At 43.5% G+C, this 19,052-nt stretch overlaps 3 protein-coding genes across 16 annotated transcripts in view; 1 reads left to right on the top strand and 2 right to left on the bottom strand.

Moving 5' to 3' along the window:
* The window catches only part of CD58 (CD58 molecule), a 30,694-nt gene extending 24,847 nt beyond the window's left edge, over nucleotides 1-5,847 (bottom strand). For all 7 annotated transcript variants that reach the window (XM_071560139.1, XM_071560156.1, XM_071560178.1 and 4 more), the window contains exon 1: nucleotides 5,773-5,847. In XM_071560139.1, the coding sequence (XP_071416240.1) occupies nucleotides 5,773-5,815 (43 nt within the window). In that variant the 5' untranslated portion in view covers nucleotides 5,816-5,847. The remainder of the gene's footprint in view (nucleotides 1-5,772) is intronic.
* PLA1A (phospholipase A1 member A) overlaps nucleotides 5,219-19,052 on the top strand; it is a 24,419-nt gene continuing 10,585 nt past the window's right edge. For 2 of the 7 annotated variants that reach the window (XM_071560096.1, XM_071560043.1), the window contains exons 1-7: nucleotides 5,904-5,983; nucleotides 6,191-6,304; nucleotides 9,914-9,998; nucleotides 11,634-11,810; nucleotides 13,403-13,595; nucleotides 15,494-15,671; nucleotides 16,521-16,629. In XM_071560096.1, coding sequence (XP_071416197.1) covers nucleotides 11,738-11,810; nucleotides 13,403-13,595; nucleotides 15,494-15,671; nucleotides 16,521-16,629 — 553 coding nt within the window. In that variant the 5' untranslated portion in view covers nucleotides 5,904-5,983; nucleotides 6,191-6,304; nucleotides 9,914-9,998; nucleotides 11,634-11,737. Of the gene's footprint in view, nucleotides 5,393-5,903; nucleotides 5,984-6,190; nucleotides 6,305-9,913; nucleotides 9,999-11,633; nucleotides 11,811-13,402; nucleotides 13,596-15,493; nucleotides 15,672-16,520; nucleotides 16,630-19,052 lie in introns of those variants that run through there. The other 5 variants (XM_071560063.1, XM_071560072.1, XM_071560053.1 and 2 more) reach the window with 5 other exon arrangements.
* Nucleotides 14,858-19,052, bottom strand: part of POPDC2 (popeye domain cAMP effector 2) — a 27,869-nt gene continuing 23,674 nt past the window's right edge. The window contains exon 4 of one of the 2 annotated variants that reach the window (XM_071560115.1): nucleotides 14,858-16,001. The gene's annotated coding sequence lies outside the window, so the exon portion shown is untranslated. Of the gene's footprint in view, nucleotides 16,002-16,334; nucleotides 16,349-19,052 lie in introns of those variants that run through there. The other variant, XM_071560124.1, reaches the window with a different exon arrangement.

Genomic DNA, 19,052 nt, shown 5'->3' with positions numbered 1-19,052 from the left:
TTCCAAGCTGGAAAAGATATTCCTTTCTCTGAATGTAAATGTGTGGGCTTTTATTTTTGTGGCACCTTCTTGATTCGGGTGTTTTCTTTTTTCCAAAGTGTTGCTTTAGGTTAGTTTCAGATAAGTCTGTTCATCCAATACTAAACAAACATCAACAAAAATATTCTATCTCTAGCAACTCTGTTCATACACCAGGATAAAGATATGTGTACATAGTCACCAGGGCCACACTAAAGGTAGCAGCAAGAGAAAAACCTTCACAAAATTACAATCCGTTAGCAGCAAGGGGAAATTTCTGATGTAACAGTCTAGATACATACAACATTAATAGCAAACATCACCTATACCCAGTTTTCATCATCACCCTGGTTTAAGCAGTTTCACTTTTGCTAAGCAAACCACATGCATTTTGTCTGGCTGCTCCTTACTACCCATCTAGCACAAAACTGAATTCCCATCATTCCTATCACTCACCTATCAGTGCAGCTTTAAAACCCAAGTACTTTAGCTTTGTATATTCCTTCTGTCTTCTTAGTCCCCAGAAACTACCTCTGAGCAGCATTATGACTTTATTGATAATTATTCAGTCACAAATTATTCTGATCATCGATTTAATTGGTCCTATTATAAAAGAAAACTGATCTCTGCCTTACAAGAGTCTTTCTTACATGGTTCTACAGTTGGAAAACTTCATGTATTCTGCGACAGTCAGAGTCCACTAACAGGGCAGTACTCCAGGGAATTCACCATACAGAGGAGAAGTTACTGCAGGGCCATGGTATCCAAATCTTTTCCTGTGGAGACATTATATAGGGCACTGATGGGAAGAGGGCATGTAAAAACATATTTGTATGTTCTGTAACATGACATGCTCTGCATAGACAAATTTAGGATAACCTAAACACCTAACTCCAGCTTCAGAAGGGTTTATGTACTAAACTATTACTACCTGTACTTTGAGGCAACCTAACCTTACCTAGTTCTCTTGCCAAGAACATAAACAACAAAGCCCTCCCTTCCGGAGGGAGCCTCAATGCAAGAACTCCTGTTCTAAAAATCTTGTGGCCCCTGCCCAGGACAACTGATTAGCTCAGGGCAATTAAGCAAATACCAGATCCCACACATGGGTGGGTGTGTGCAGACATCTCACTTTCCCTCCCCTCCACCTGCTTTTGCCCTCCTTTTTGCAGTCTCACAGTCCTGATCTGTCAGACTGAGCCAACAGTGTTCATTAAGTTTATACGGCTGGGAGTTTTTGACAATTAATGTAATGCACTAAATACAGTGAATGCCCAGACCAACACGTGGCAGCATGAGGCAAGGGAGGGACAGAGAGGACAGGGAATCACCCCTTTTAGCAGTGGTGATCTGTTAGGGAGGATCACTGTGCTCTAGGCTTTGCTTAGGGACAGAGCTGAATTGCATTCAAGCCTACTCTGAACTACTTAAAATAAATTAAAAAAAAAGCAGCAGTTCAGAAGCAGTCCAGATACATTGGAACAGGTTGCCCAGAGAAGCTGTAGATACCCCATCCCTGAAAGTGTTTGTGGCCAAGTTGGAGGGGGCTTTGAGCAAACTGGTCTAGTAGAAGGTGTCCCTGCCCACAGCAGGAGGCTTGGAACTAGATAATCTTTAAAGTCCCTTACAACCCAAACCATTCTTTGATTCTAAATCCTCTGGTCACTTACTCCCAACATCCAGATAGCAGCACTTTCTATTCTGTATTAGTACAGTCTTTTTGTAGATTCTGTGGTCAATGGGACTGAGAAAATAATCTGTCTCTGTAATGTTTTTCCTTCAAACAAGTTAATTTTCAATCAGACCATCTTTGCAATTCTGTATTTACAAAGGATGGCACAAATGAATGCCATAGAGAGGAACTGTTCTTGTCCTGTGGCAACATCAGCTTAAATGTACTCCAAACTACAACCTACGTCTCTTACAAACCCTGTATTGCCCAAACAGCCTACAGTCACACCACCTTGAACACAGCCAATAGACTGTAAACAGACAGGAGTGCCATAAGAATAAAAATCCGAAAACAGACAAATCTACATACACTATTTTTTTGACCAACACCCTTAACCACACTCAAGATCAAAGGAGTCTGTGTATGCAATTCAGAGATGATCCTGGCTTTCTAAGGTCTAAGACCATTAATTACATTAAGCCAAGAAACTATTTGTAACATTTTTCACTCTGTGTTCATCCTATAGTGTTAAATAGCAATGGTAAAAATAATTTGTTTCTATTTTGTTTTACTGTGATGCAACAGCCTCAGCTCTTATCAAGAGTTTTTAAGCAGAGGACAGAGGTTTGCTTTGATCTTTTTTCCTTTGTGAGACATTCCTAAATTCCTCTGTTTATTCAGGAAGATTCAAGAGTGAGGTTACAGGACAATAAAAGTGGGTGTCAGCTCCATAGAGCTGATGACTGATTTTTCCATTCGTACCATTAAAAACTGTGTTTAACATTTCTATTTGCAATGTGTGAACTAACCACACTCTACAAGCAACATGAATTTGTCAAAAGTCCAGTTTTTCCTCCCTTCATCCCAATGCCTTATAATGTTGTTCCCATAACAACTCCCATGGACCTGAGAGACACAGGAAAAAATATTGAGCAATCCCAGTGGTTTTATGATCAACAAAAATGTAGAAAGGAACATATATTTCTGTGTGTAGATTTAAAAAGAGAGGAAATTTTAAAATAAAAACAAAAGCCAGCCCAAACCTGGTAAACAGCCTAATGAGAAAGAAACAAAAAGCCACATTGAGGTACATTTTGTTTCTATGCTGATCACTCAGAAGAAGTCTGAAATAAAACCTGAGAGTTGCTAAAAATTATTTGTCAGTCTATGCTCAGTACTGTAGATGGTAACCTCTTCTTTCAGGTGAACGAGGTTTTCTCTGCTTAATTCCATGTTTATAAATAAGTTGAATTGGGAAATGAAGCATTAAGGAACCCAGCAAAATATGCAAGAACTAGAACGCCATAATACTGCATAAAAATGAGTTGATGCTCAGAACCTTGAAAGAGTTGCCTGGCTTTCAGATGAGCAGCACTACAGACACAGAATGTTTCTAGGTGCTCTAGTTACCATATCCAGCTTAATTCCCATATCTCCTTTGCTTTTGGGGCGAAGTCCTGACTCTGCTAAAGTTACTAGAAGTTTGGCTGCTGTCTTCAGGGCATCAGAACATCCCACCAGTGTGGCTTGCTCTGCAATCCTCCTGCTGGTGTGGTGTTAGTGATTCACCTCATCCAGGGAGGATTCAAAGACCTCTCTGTGGGTTCCCTCAACAAACTAGGCCACAGATACGACATTGATTTTTTTTTCCACCCACACACAATCTCCAGGATCCAAAATCTGAGCACAGCTTTGGCCTGAATTTCCAAGGACAGAAGGAACATGGTCTTGGTAGGTCTAAAATCAAAGTCCTTCCATAGTCTCAAGGTGAGGCTTTGCATTCTAATTTGCAAGTCTAAGGTTTTATCAGACAAAAGCCTGACCTGGCAGGGCATTGTGAAGAGTAGGAATCGCTTTCTGCCTAGTACAAATTCTGAAGACACCAAAGCTACCAGGCAGCTTGTGTGTGTCACAGGTTCCCACAGGGGAATGAAGAAGCACATCACCCCTCTCCCATTCCAGACGTTCAGCAACACAACTGGGATAAGTGCGGTGCTTTGAATTTGGATGGAGAAGGCAAGTATTCAGGAGGGGAAGACTGAAAGAGGATGAGGATCCACCAGTAGCATCCTGGTGTTCACAACAGGTGTTGTGAACACCAGGATGCTACTGGTGGATCCTCATTTACACATAGTCAACACACACATAGTAGCAATAATGCAAGCATGGAAAAAAACAATGAACAAAATACCACCTTTTTAATTTAGTGAACAACAGTAAAGAGCTCGCATTCCTGATTTCCTGCTCTAATCAACCACTTCAGAATGAAAGTTTTATACAGAAGAAAAGACAGCAGAGTTTGCTATTTTTTTCATTAAAGGAGGTGATTGTGATACTTGCAGCCACAATTACCCTCCTCAGTTGTCCAATTACCATTATCTCTCCCTTTATACTGTATGTTCTTTGGAACCTGAAATCTTGTTTCCTGGATAAGTCCATAGCATTCAGACTCAGATGCTCAGAGTAGCAGTAGCATGCCAAGTTAAGTAGTGTAAGCTAATGAAGTGGCTTCACCCAGAAAAAGTTTCAAGAGGCTACTCAGTAAATCATGCATTAGTAAAATTCATTTAGAACTATCTGCAAAAGCCCTGCAAACGAGATAAGGAAATTGCACCTAAGGCTGAACACAGGGTATGCAGTGTCCTGGCTGCTCCAGTGGTATCCTAACACTCACTTACAGAATAGGACGTCACAATCTCTTTGAAACAAAACAAGCTGAAGATTTCTAGAATAGTATGGGGAGGAAATACCAAAGAGTTGCTCTGAACACTCAGTAGCATAACCAGCTGCTTAAAGCCTTCAGGAAAAGCAAGAGGGGGACTGTTCTTTTTTTAAAAAGGGATACATCAAGTCTCGTTTTAGGCACATCCAGGAAACTCCTGAAGCAAAAAAAAGAAATCCCTTAGACTAGAGGAATGATAAGAAGATATTCATAGTTTAAACCACACTTCTTGGCCCATCTACCAATAGCAGCTACCTCTGATGACAACGAGAAGGTTTGTACATACATCTTCAGTTTCAAAAAATGAGTGAGTTTTGTTTATGCTTGTAATATTCACAGCCCAGTGCAAGGGTTATGGGTGTGAGGGTTATGCTCCTCGGACATACAGGTGGAACTTGAACTAAGAAGACCTTAGATTAGCATGTTGCCAGCAGTTACTATCAATTTTAAAAAAGCTGACTATTAAAAAGAACCCCAAACCCAACACAAAACCATTGAGAACTTCGATTATTCCCTGAGCTAGAAGGAACACAGAATACAAAATAAACAGCACGTTCATATACAGGGATGACAAGAATATTTCTGCAATAAAAGCTTGTTTCCTGAGCTCCTTATCACCTCAGGAACCGGGGGCAAAGGTGCCCCCGGCACGAGGAAAAGGAGGAGGAGAAGGACGAGGAGGCTGCCCCTTGTGCTGAGGAGCACCTTACTGCCGCAGCGCAAGGTAACCGAACGGAGTAGGAAATTAAGTCATCGCTAGCGAGTGCCATACCATCACACCCACTTCCTACCGTAACCTTCCCATTTACAAGTTTGAGACAAATGGGACGCAAGAGCGGGGTGGAGAGTTCCTAAGAGTGCTGACCGCTGACTCGAAATTCTAAAGTTAGATGCGGGAGGGAGGCACCTGCTGCCCCTTGGAACGACAGGAAACCCCTTGGTCCTGGCTGCTGCCCCTTGGAACGACAGGAAACCGGCAGGTACGGTCCCGCCCAGCCCCGCGCACGGAGTCACTGTCGCCGCGCCCGTCGGGGGGGGCGGGGGGGGGGGCAGGGGGAGGCGGCGGCGGGGGGAGGGGGGGGGGCAGGGGGAGGCGGCGGGCGGGGACCCGGGGGCGGCCACGACCCCCCGGGGAAGGGGCGGCTGTGGCAGCTTCTCAGGGCGGATCCCACCCAATACACCGGCGGCTGCCCAGCCCCCTCCGCGCCGCTCGGGGCGAGGCACGTGCCCGGGCAGCCGCCTGGGGAGCGACGGGCAAAGATGCCCCGCTCCCGCCGCTCATGGTATCTCGGGCGCCAAGGAGGGAGGGAGGAAAGCGAAGGGCTCGGGAAGGGTCCTCACCCCCCCCTTCACGGCTTACCCAGGAGGGGCGCGAAGCACAGAAACGACAGCAGCAGCCTCATCTCTGCCCGCCGGATCTGCGGGCGGAACCCCAAAAGTGTCTGACGGCGCCCCCGCCCTGCCGGTAGGAGGGGCTGGGCGGTGCTGCATACGTAATTCGCCTCGGGAAGGTCCGCACCGCTGGTCGGGAAGGGGATTTTGGACGCGGCGGCCGCCTCCGCTGTGCCCCGGTGGGTTGCGGCTGCCATAGAGGGGCTTGGGGTGCCAGGCGATGCTGCGAAGGGGGTTTCTGGTTCAAAGGGGCGGAGGTTCAGCAGAGGGCTTCCGTTATGTTTCTGGCGGCAGAAATTTTGTTGCTCTTACAGCAGGGAGGTATCAGCTGTGCTAATGGAAAAGCTGAAATTAAACCAGTATAATGTGGAGTGATAACCCCACAGGTTAGGGGAAGAATGAATTTCGGCACGTAGCACGCAGCTTGGTGCCTCAGAAAATGGTGACAGAATGGTTTGTGTCAGAAGATGGATTCAAAGGAATCGACACACAGCCGGACTGTAAGCCAAAGTACCTTTATTAACACCGGTGGGAAGTGCATGGGGTCTGCACCCTTCAAGTGCTACTTCATAGAAGTAAAATTTCGGCCAGCTTATATAGTGAATTTTGCTGAGGGCACTGTACATTCTGTAGTTAATTGCTGCATATCTTTTGGCTATGTATTTTTTCTAACTAGGCAATGTTTACTGATTTAGGTCTCTAGGATAGGTAGGTGTTTTAATTTATGTCTTATAACTACAGGACTAACCTTTTTCAAAGTTTTGTCTAAAGCTCAGCATGGTTAAGTAAATTTGTGGTTTGTGGTTTTATGGTTTTACTGCCATTTGTTCAGAAACTCTTATCTCCTGCTTATCCATGATAGACGACAGACAGAAAACGTTTGTCTTTTCACAGGATTAAGGATGGTTCCTTAAAAAAAAGTTCCAAATTGCTCTAAGCAAGTTGCAATATAGCAATCTCTGATTCAAGGACCTTACAGATGATTTAGTTTCAAACCCCCCTGCCATGGGGAGGGACACCTTCCATGCCTAGTACTCCCTGGAGCCTGGTGTTTGACTCCCATGCTGCCAAAAATGTCCACTGTTCTGTTTGAGCAGCACCTGACAATATCTCCTTTTGAGGCCTCGAGGCTAAGCCTGGCCATGCTCACCTGTTCCTCCCAAGGCAAGGTTGGTCTCTGTGAGGGTGACCCTTCTGCCAGCGTGAAGGAAAAGAAGTGTAGCAGAAACTAACTCTGACTTCTAGGGATTTCCTTCTAGACCAGCTGCTCAGAAGCCCATTCACAAAAGTAAAACACACTTAGATTCTCTTTCATGGATGACTGGCCTCTTGACATTGTGAAGTGGTTTTGAGGAAGAAAGGGAAAATACCACAACAGTTTGGGAAACATAAATATTCAGAAGCTGCTGAAACATTGCTACTCTACCACTCCAGTAGCAGCTGGGAGTCAGCTTTTGTCCCATGGCAGTGAGTTGCTGCGAGTGGTTACTGCAACCTCCTTTGCCTGTATCCCACTCATGGTGCATTACCCTTGCTGAGAAGAGTTCAGCTGCAAACCTTACAGCTTCAAAGCTTGCTCAGCTCCCAGGAGCTTGAGTACCTGTCCTGGGGGACACAAGCACAGCACTACTGCTGTCCAGTGGGGCTTTCACTGCAGGTTTTTCCCTCACTTGGCTCTCTCCCAGTGCACTTGGCACACACACTTACTGATGAGCAGCTGTGTTGGGCTATTCACCCCCATACTGAGTGACCTCAGCTTTGCTCTTCACACAACAGATTAAAAAAAATTGGCAATCACAGAGGTCTCTAACAAGAGGACCTTCCAAAATGAACAATTAATATGTTCCCATGCTGAGTGATTTTTTCCCCCACTCCTTCTAGGAATCCCTTTAAGCTCCCCTAACTCATCACTGAAGGCTGCAGCATGAGCTGGAATGACACTGCACCCTGGGCTGAGAAATGCTGTCTCATTCAGTTCCTACAAAAACAGAATAATACTGACCCAGTTTCCATAGCTGTGTTGGAATATTGTGACACATAACTCACAAATGGTGTCAGGCCCATCCTATAAATTCCTTTTGCTCAGTGATAGAAACCCACACCAAGGTTTTCTGTCCCTCTCTTTCCTTTCCCCCTCTGTTCTCAATCATTCTCAAGTGTCAAAGGGACCTCTCTCCCTGATAAAGGCTCCAAGTCAGAGCATTTACACCAGAAACATAACGTGGCCATCTTCCTGCAGTATCCTCATAGCAGGAGCACGTGTTCTTTACTACTGACTAGTCCTCTTGTAAGGTAAAATGCCCTCCCAAGATGTCAGAGACTTTGAATCTTGTTGCTGGGAAGATGCTTGCACATTACAACTTTCCTCTAGGTTATGAAATCTTTGGGGTTAGGAGAGAGAAATCTGAAGCAGAGACAGACACTTAGACTTTGAAACAGAGTATTTTAGGGTGGGAGGAACCCACAGGAGGTTCCCCACCTGCACTTACAGCAGGTCTAAGTTCTTCCTATTGTACTGCTCACTCCATGTTGTAGAGGATGATTAGGCCTTCACGGGGCAGAGAAAGTGAAAGAGAAACTTGAACCTGGTGCCTGGAGGCCTTGCCTAGGCCCCTCTACAGGAAACTACAGGAATACATGCAAGGATATATTCTCCCTTCTTATGTCTATTTATACCTTCATACCAGATAGAAGATCCATAAAGTACTCAAAAAAGACACAGGAAAATTACTAGTTTTCTTTCTTTCCTGACTGAGGAGTACCCAATCAGATCTCCCCATGTTTTCCTTTCCTCAGTCCCCAAGAAAATCTTTAATATTTTCTTCCTGCTCTGACATAGTTATGACACTTTTATGAAAGTCAGGAGTTTGAATTTCTAAACCTGATTCTTCTGTCAATCTTGGCAACAATATACAGGAGCCTATACACTTAACACAGAGCCTTGGTTTCTACTCCATGAGCAAAGGACAGAAATACTGTGAGACCAAGTATTCCAGCAATAAGGTGGATCCAGGCCTTAATGGACAGTGGGCTGAGCTCTGTGTGTATTTCATGCCCTACCTCGAATGCAAAGGCCCCAGGGGAAGGTTTTAAATAGTCATCATTTGCTTAACTTACACTTGGCTTCCCCCAAGGTTCCACACTGCTACCACAACTGCATTGTTTCCAGTATCAACAAACAGATTTCCAGTCTAAGGGAATTTCCCCATGATCAGACTTCTTGACTACTGGGTATTTGCAGTGCTTATATTCCTCTGCCAGCTGTTGCTTTGTGGGTAGGGAGGCAATATTTTCAGCTGAGTTGGGCACTTTGAGCATTTGCTTGAATGTGCAGACAGTGCAATTCTTATTTTTTATTTTAATTAAAAGAATTTGTGCATAATATCAAATTTGTTTGCTTTAATTATCCCTTATTCATTCTCAAGCAAATCACACTGTGCTTCATGCTTGTATGCTATAAGGGACTGTTAAAAGAAATCTAAAGTGGTTTGAAAGTCTTTGCAACAATGATCCCATTGGGATTTTACTTCCCAATGGGAGTGATTATAAGTGGCATTAAGTTTCTGAACTAATGTAACTGTAATTACTCAGTAATTAAATTCACAAGAAATAAAAAGAAAACCCTTCATATCAAAATACTTTTCCTGGTAAGAGCATTTTATGCACAGAATAACTAAATGGCTTTTGCTGTTTGCATAAGGAACCACCACAGTGTGCTGAAATAATAATAAAAAATTCCTGGAGTTACTAAATCTGAGATTACAGAAAAAAACCCCACCTGCTTAGAAAACACAATTTTCAATTTCATGCAGACATTTCCTTTTTAAAAAACAGTATTTGCAGAAATTTTAAATACCAGGAAGCTGTTTAACAGTTCTGCAAATACATAAAACTAAACCAGAACTGCACATCTTGGCTGCAGTTTTGTTTAATTCATTCGACTGTAATACTGGTGCCTGCCTTATATTATAAGGGGTATTTCAAAATTTCCATAGGACTTGGCAAAGATTAATATTTGCACCCTGTAACAAAGAGTAGTGCTTATTGCCATAATTTTAAATTTAAGAAAAAAAGAAAGAAAAAAAGAAATGTTTGCTTGTTTTCTTTAGGTGCCCCAATTTGTTTTAAGAAATTTGTCATTTTCACAACTACACTGTTGCTCTGAAGGCTTCTATGGACATGTCACTGCCAATGGTATGATTTCACAAAGTTATTTCCTTCTTTATTGATTGAGATTTTATCCAGATCAGTGGAATTTGTGGATATAATGAAAAAGGAGTGGGCCTGTTGGAGTCTCCATGGTTTTATCATAGAATTTGTGCATCCAGTTGTCGGAATGGAAAGATGAAATGTGGGCTGGAAGCCAGGCACTGGCTGTTCATACTGCAGTTTTCACTCTTGGAATATTGATTTGGCTGATAAATTCAATCACAGGTTTGTGATTGACAAAGGACACTAAGGACCTAATTCTCTGACAATATGCCAGCTTGATCCCAGGGTGAAGTATTTCAGGATCAGAATGTATCTGTGTATGTATCTCTGGGAAGATGCAGATGAGGCAGGGCTACAATATTCCTCCAGGCCAGGCAGCTGCTGATGCCTAACTCCCCAGTGAAAACTGGAGAAATTTATCTCAAGATACTTGGAAATAAAATTATCTTCTGCTTAAAACAGTCCCAAACCTTCAGCTGGAGCAAACTGGGGTAAGGAAATTACTGCTATCACTAATAGCTGTAAAGATGCTTTTTGAAATGTTTTTGGTCATCTTTCTGATCACATTGAAGCAATTTCTTCATTTTGTTGTTCAAATAAAGCCACTGTAGAATAGTGCCTGGACAGGGAATGTTCCTTTTCTCATTGCCCTTCCTGCCATTTAACACGATCAAGGGCAAATGTGTCTTGTTCTGCAAGATGGACCAACACACATCGATGAGACTTAGGAAACAAGTGTGTCCTTACCTGAAAGTCTGTCACAGCCAGGGAGATGGTAACACCATATAATGGATGTCCTGTGACAGACTCCTGGTTACACATTTGGTTGTGCACTTATGCTTCTCCATCTGTATACATCAAAGTACTAAAGTTTTTTGTTCAAAGGCCTTTTAAAACTATTTGCATGTTTTTGATACTGGTGCATTACTGTGGTCATTCTTTTATTTCCTGTGATTCCTGAAATGCAAAACAAAGGAAAAGTGAAGAGTGTCCCCGCTCTAAGAAATGTGCAGTCTGGGCATGTTATGGTGATATGGTCACCAGTTACATTTTAGAAGTAATCCACTGCTTTCCCTTCTTTTGGCTGTTATAGGTATCTGACCAAAATCAGAAATATGGGAGAGAGACAACAATGCAATGATTGGCTCAGTTGGTTAAAACTTGGTTTGTAATAATGCCAAGGTCATGGGCTCAGTCCCCTGTGTGGGCCATTGATTTAAGAGTTGGACTCGATAATCCTTGTGGGTCCCTTCCAACTCAGAATAGTCTGTTATTCTGTGATTCTGTGCAACGGGGAAATACACAGATGCAAGGCTAGAATGATTCTTCCTGGCATGAACTGACTGTGAAGCCTTGTGAAAAACCAGCATTCCCAGTCAGAATTTGGCAGAAAGGTCTAGGTGGCAAGGACAAAGCACTGTAACTCTATCTCTTGCTGAGACTGGTTTCACTAGCTGGTTTCTGAAGCAAAACTTTGCCTGGAGGAAGGGGAGGCAGGGAGGAAAAGTGTGTCAACATCTTTTTTAACCAAAAAGTCAGTGAAGCCTCTGCTTCAGACTTTGGCTTATGGTTAGATAAGAGCAGAGGTAATTGCCTGTTCCCTTTTTTTCCCAAAAGAGCACAGACTCGTTGATCATTAACAGAGTCAAGCTGATCAAGCAACCCACCATAGCTATTTATTTTCTGTACAATCCTTGTATGCGTCGTGAACTAACTAGAAGATGGTTGAGGATCTGAAGAGACAACTGCTCATTGTTCTTGCTGTCCTCTTGCTGCTCAGCTCAGCACAAACAGGTAAGAAAAATGTGAGTTCCTGGCAAGGGATTAAAAGTTTTATGTAGAAGGATCTGAATTCAATTCTCCCTTAACAAGCTGTGTGTCAAGAGGTTCTGGCAATAATCTTGTTGGGTGCCGTAGAAAAGGTAGTGCAAAATTGGTCCTTTCTTCTCCTATGCTTTGAGACAATCATTCTCAGTGATTTAATTCCACTAACCTGATTTACAAGAATGATCCAGGTTTACCCTGAAGTATGAGGAAGCAGAAGAGGGACCACTTGACCTCTGGCACGGGCATTTCCTGCTTTGAAAACTTAGCTGAGAGGAAATAAACAAATGCTATGCTTCCATTTTTCTCTCTAATTTTTCTATCAATGAAACTCACCACTACAGTCCTCCATCACCTGCAGCTTCGCTGCAGTGCACCCCCTGCCTGACCTTTACTATCCCCTTCATCTTATGACATTTCTGACATGCACCATGCTTCCACTGAACCTGCCTTTGCCAGTTAAGTTGGCTCATGATCTACATTTCTTCCAAGATGATGTCTGAGAACTTCTCTTTTTCCCTTGCCTCCACAGGAAGAGCAAAATAAACAACAGTGAGGGATAGTCACATCCCACAAGGTGGAATCTGAATGTTGAATCTCACCCTTTTGTGCTGACTCTTAGACCATGTTCTGCCTAGCTGGTGTAAAGTATTTTCTAAGGGAAATTAGGAAGCTGGTTGTTTGATTTTTAAAAAATAACTATATATTTTATTGTATATGCAGATTTAAGGCTGTTTCACTTCCTCCAATCCAGAAAAGGGAAGGTATATGCATTGTCATTGCAGAAGGATGCAACTAAGCCACATAAAACAACACACATACTGCTAGTCATACATACTGCTAAACTTCTATGTTTGCTTTCTAGACTAAATTTGCTCAGGTTTTTTTTCACTAACTACAGGTTTGAGGGTGGTTTTTGTTTGTTTGTTTGTTTTATCTAGATCAAAGTGCCTTCCAGTAGGTGCCTTGTCCATCTCATAGAGCGTTTTCATCCAGTAAATGAATCAAACTGGCAAATATCACTGGCCCTTTTTTTTCATCAACATTTCCATATTTTATCATCAGCATTCTCACATTTATTTCTGGATTTTTGATACAACTGTCAGTTAGACCTGTACCTTCTACTAAGCCTACCAAAATTTGAACAGAAACATCCCCATGCTGACTACCTGTTGACAACCATTTTTTAAAAAATCTAATAGCCATCTTATAAATGTACTTAGTAGCTGGTGTGTGTGGCCAACTTGCAACAAAAAACTCAACAGGATGTCATTCACCACTTGCTAACACATTTCCCATAAGTCAAAGCCAGCATGAGATCCATGGTTATATTCCCCAGCCAGTGCTGAAGTTCCATCAAAGGGCAAAGGAACACCTTTATCAGTCAGGTAAAGTTTCCAGAATAGGCTCATTTAAATTTATGTTCTAACTTTTTAGGAAGTTTTTAGAAGTGAGCTTGTTACCTTCATTTTCCTAATAAATTAGAATGAGGTGCATTTTTTCCCAATACACAGACACAGCCTAAATATGCTACTCACTCCCTCTTGTTCCATGGAATACAGACAGACTCTCAGAGCATCACTGCACTGACTTCCAGACAGCTAATTTCCTACGGGGCAGTAAACTCAAGGTCCAGTTTCTTCTGTTCACCTCCTCAAGCCCTAGCTGTGGAGAGCTGATTTTAGCTGATGATGGCATCAAGAACTGCAGCTTCAACAGCAGCCTGGAAACCAAGATCATAATCCATGGCTTCAGGTAAGAGAAAGAAGAGCACTGTGACTAAGTTTTTACTGGTAAATTAAACACTGCTGGGGCATTCCCAAGCACTGGGTGGGGCTGGCATGGAAGTCTCCTGATGTGACCTTCTTTATCTCCCCCAGCAGAGTGGCTGCATGCAAAGCATCTGCTAGGAACAGAGCCTGGGGTGCTCAGCCCCAAACTGGACCTGGAGATTGTCTGGGAGGCTGTTGGTGGGCTGCGGCCAGAGCCCTAGAAAATGCTGCTGACACCCCCCATTACAACACTACTTGAAGTCCTTTTCTTTGTGACCACTTGCCTATTTTGTGTGTGCGTCACATTTTTTAGAGCCTAAAATGTTAGAATTTGGATTCACTCTTACTTTCACTTTCTCTCACTGTCTCACTCTCATTCTCTCACTCTCTTCCTTTACCTCTATTTCTTTCCTTTTCCCACCTTTTTAATTACAAAGTCTTTTCAAGATTCTTGTTCCTTTAAACTGTGTTCTCAGAGTTCATGTCCAACAGCTTGGATTAATGAACCATTTAGGTCTGGCAGACACGTCATACCTCTGTTCTTGTAAGGATTGGAGCTGGGGTTTTGTCCTGGTTTAAAGGTGAACCAGCAGGGAAAATGAACTCACCACGAGAGAGATTATAAGTCAGAGGCTAAAATTTAATAATAATATTACAATAAATACAGTGACACAAAGAGAAATTGCTTTCCACTCACAAAACCTAGCAGTATAACCCAGTGCCCTGGGGCACAAACCCAAAGGGGTTTGTTAGCCCTGGTGCTGAGACCCGCCTGGTTTCCCCCAAGTCCAAAGCAAAAAGAAGTGAGAAACCTGTTGGTGCAGATGATGGCTATAGTCTGGTAGAGAGCGGTGATCTCCTCCTGTTGAGGTCCTGCTACTCCTCTGGATCTGACGAAAAGTTCCCGAGGTCTTCTTACCCACCACTTATGTTCCCTCAGGGAGCACCCAGTCCCTCCCCCTGGGCGGGGACTCACACAATGGGTGATTAACTCTGGGAGCCAGGGGGTATTGTTGAACCGTTGATGGCCCATTATCAACTCCGCCCCCTCAGGCTGGGTGTGAAGGTGATAATGGCTCCCTGGGCAGCTGCTGCTAATGGTCCATTGTCCTTGGGGAATGAATAGAGGGGGTAGAATACACAGCTTTGATCACCCCCACACAGTGTTAACTGGTCCCTCCTGCTGAACTAGGAGAGTTTTTTTAAACTGCCGTTATTCTGCAAGTTTATTTTACTGTGCCATTTTTCAGTCATGTGGGACCATATACCATTATTTGTTTTGAAATGCAAATGGCTGAATAGAAAGTGCGTAGAAGACCAGGGTGGAACCACAGCAGTTGTCTCCTGCAGGGTCTTCTCAGAAAATCAAGTGTTGCCTCCATGTGACATAGCACACTTTTCACAAGACGGTATTAGGAAAAGCTTCATCAGCTTTCCTTGAATTCTTCAGTATAGGTTACTTTTTTAATTGTCTGGAGATGAGGAACTATAGCCATGAAAAACTAGGTGATTTGGCCAAGGACTTCTTGCCAGTTGCTGGCAGAGAAGGATCCAGGTGTTCTTAGCTCACTTACTCCGTGTGGGCTCTGTGGTGGCTGAATGAAGCACCACAGCAAAATCACGATCTCAGCCTGAATGCTGCAAATGTTATCTTGTTCATTAAAATATCTGGTTACCTCCTGAATCAGTGCATTCTTGAAAGTGTTATTACACCACCGCAAAAAAAGTTCCAGGTGTGGGTGTCTAGCACAAGAAACAACTTTCAGCAACTGTCTGTCAGCCTCCTCTGAGACACGTGAAGCTCCAGCACCAGTGAACAATGTACTGGCATGTGTCCAACTTTGGAAACATCTAACATACTTGTTTCTGATGACTCCACAGGGCTTTGGGTACCAAACCTTCCTGGGTTGAAGGTCTTGTCCAAGCCATACTGCAGACAAGACAGGTCAATGTGATTGCAGTAGACTGGGTTTATGGGTCTACTGGAGCCTACCCTTCTGCAGTGGAAAATGTCACACAACTGGCCCTCTCCATCTCACAATTCATCAGCAAGCTTCTGGTAAGCTACTATGCATTTCCAGTGTGGGGCAGCATGGCCAGAGAACATCATTCATGCAAATGATCCAGAGACCTGCTCCCAACCTGCTGTCTCCAGGAGCTGGACAAGTGGGCTTTTTATTTCAGAGTTTTCTTTTTTTTTCCTCTCTCTCAGTCCAGGCTTGAGCATGACAGTTCTGCTTCTTTCTCTTGAGTTTTGACATTTGCTGGAAAAAATCCCAGTTGTCAGCTGCCTCTCCAGCCTGAGATCAACCTAAAGCATGCCTTAGGTTTTCTCAGGTCCATACTTCACTACACAGTCTTCTTCTGCTCAGAACTTTTGTCCAGAAAGCTGGAAGGAATGAGGTTTGAAGCTGTATTATATTTGCTTTATACTTCCCCATAGCTGGAAATACCCAGATGTGCCCCACCCAGTTTGTTTGGGCACAGCACAGCTGAACAACACTCCTGCAATGAGGGTGATAAATCCTTATATTAACCAGATATGCATAAACACTTCATGAACATTTGCACTGTTGACCCAGACTGCATAGCACAGGAGTCCTGGATATGCACCGCGTTGTGCACAGTCTGAAGCAAAATGTGGAAAGAGAAGCTACAGGCTGTGTAGTTATGAACAGGAGCATCCAAGCAACCTGGTTAGGGTTGGGTTTGCATCTGTGGACCCAAACAAAGCCTCTGAAAAACAGAAAAGGCAATACTCATCATTCCCTTACCTATTTGGTTTTCCATTGTACAACTCAAAAGCTATCCTTCATTAGAAGAATTACAGAGCTGCTGTGTGGTCTGGGACAGGGTATTTCACCTTTCTGCTACAGAAGCTTTAATTTGTATTATTGTTGATCTGCAGGCCCTGGGAGTCTCAGGAACATCTATACACATCATTGGGGTAAGCCTTGGTGCACACGTCGGGGGCCTGGTGGGGCACTTCCATGGTGGTCAGCTGGGACGGATAACAGGTATCATAAAACTGAGTCTTGGATCCTCACATGTTCTTTAAGTGATAGAATGAAAGAGCAAGGAAGGAGGATCCATTCACAGTGGTCTTTTAATTACATATGGGCTCATTAGATCCAAGGTTATGGGCTTCTTCCTAAATTCAGAAGAGTCTGACTGATTTTCCAGTTGTCGGTCTCCTCCACACTGCCCAGAGATTGTGTGTATTTGGCAAAGGTTTCTTTCAGCTCTGCTCCACTCTTCAAATTGGTGCCAACTTAGAAGAATACGAGGCCTCATGACTAATGAAAACCCACAACATCCACATGCTTTGCTTCCAGATTACAGCACATATACCTCTGTGGTTCTTAAAATTAAAGCCCACAATGCATTGTGGGGGGAGCAGCAAGAGTCAGTTGCTCTACAGGAAAACATGAGGTGAGAGCCAAGGGGACAGCAAGGTAGGCAGTGACAGTGGCCTCACTGACAAGGGACACAGTCCTGTCATGTCTAGATAAGAAAAGCAGAGCAAGTCCAGTGATATGAGCCAGGGTCATCCACAGTTCAGCAATTGCTAGGCAAGTTTGTAGTGATAAGACAAGCCCAAGGTGAAGCTGGAAAGTCAAGCCATCAAGATAAAAGCAGGACCAGTAAGACATAGGGCTTGGCATGTCATCCCTCCAACACAGCTCAGCCAAGGAACATAATCCCTGAGATTAGCTCAGTTGGTTAAAACTTGGCTGTAATAATGCCAAGGTCATGGGTTCAATCCCCTATGTGGGCCATTGACTTAAGAGTTGGACTTGATGATCCTTGTGGGTCCCTTCCAACTCAGAATAGTCTGTGATTCTGTAATCAAGAGCCTGAGTCAATGCTAGGAGGGCCCAGATGAGGCTTCTCCCACAAGTCAGCTCTTTTCACAGTAGTCTGGTCTAAGGACACCCAACTGTACCAAATCAGAGCTGACCTTAAACACAGAGACAGACTCCTGGGTGTGAGGAAGACATTGCAGTGAGAGCAAGATGGTTATAGGCTGATCCTGTCATTTAGAGGTTTTGCTCCACTCAGGGCCTTGTCAGCCTTTAGGTATGGAGCATGAATACAGTCACAGAATATTTAGGTAAGAAGTGACCTTGGAGGGTCTCTGGGCCACACACCACCACCATGCCTCCCTCCTCCTCAAAGCACAGCTGGCTTGTAAGTAATATTAGGTTGTTAAAGGTTTTGTTAAATTCTGGGAATACCCAAGGACAGAGATTCATTTTGATAGGAGGGAAAATGCCACCAAGAAGGAAGGGACATAATGTCTCCAGTAGTGTGACCATAGTTCCCAGTTTGCCTCAGCCCTGGTCTGTCTCTCAGAGGTGTCTTCAAGAAGGGTCTCACTGCACACTTGACAGAGCAGTCCAGGGAAATGTTGGTTCAGCCTTCACATTTCATAACTACTCACGCTGCATGAAATACCAGCATTTCTTAAGAGGACCTGAGTTTTATGTTGGGCCCTTTTTTAAGGTGTGAATCAAAGTTTACATTAGGAGGAAATTGGAGTAGCCACTGTCCTGCTCCAAGATTTTATGATCAGCAACATCTTAGATAAGCAGAAGCAGATATGTTCCCATGCAATCATGATAATTAACTTCAAAGTTAAAGACTTTTTCCCTTTATGTTATCTACAGGCAATAAAACCTCTGTAGGTTTATTTCTTCCATTAATTCTTAATTCTGCTATAATACAACCCATTTTTCTCATTCCTGCTTGTCCTGCAATTTCACAGACCCACTGAGCATTGCAGATTCCAGTTCAAATTTAGTAGCCTGAAGATAGGTGGGATTAGATCCAAGATATGTGTGATCTCATCTCCTGCCTCCTCACATGCACGCATACACTCACAGAATGTGATCCCAGAGCCATAATTCGCTGAAGTATTTTTGATCAAATAAAAAATGATGTGTGGAGCAAAACCAGAGTGAGTCTTGGGAATTAGAGCACAGACTAGTTTTGTGAAGTGAGTTTCTTTAACCTATGCCTGTTTCAGTGGGTATCTCCCTGTGCAACAAAGCAAATTGTATAGGAACTGAAATAAACATGATGCCGTGAGTGCCCCCAAAAACAGGACTCTGAGCCAAGTTAATGTGGGATAAGATAAAAAGGTACATTCTTTAATGCCCAGGCTTAGGGCTTTTAGGAATACATGATGACATCTCCTCCCCCCCGAACACTTGTTTCCATGGCTCTTATAATATGATCCCTCCAATCATTACTTTACACATTTCTCAGTCCAGCCCCAGTTCCACCACTGGTCCAAGACCCCTGGAATTGAGGTTAGGGTCGGCAAGACCCTCTGTTCTTCATTTTCCTCTTCCTTGGGCTTTGGAGTTCTTCCAGCGTTCTTAGACTCAAGGTTGTTGGTTTTTGTTTGGTCTTGTTCTGTAGGCCTTTCTGATAG

Source organism: Pithys albifrons, chromosome 1 (assembly GCF_047495875.1).
Source record: "Pithys albifrons albifrons isolate INPA30051 chromosome 1, PitAlb_v1, whole genome shotgun sequence".
Taxonomy (NCBI): domain Eukaryota; kingdom Metazoa; phylum Chordata; class Aves; order Passeriformes; family Thamnophilidae; genus Pithys; species Pithys albifrons.
Note: the sequence above shows the minus strand (reverse complement) of the source record. Positions and strands in the feature narration are given on the sequence as shown.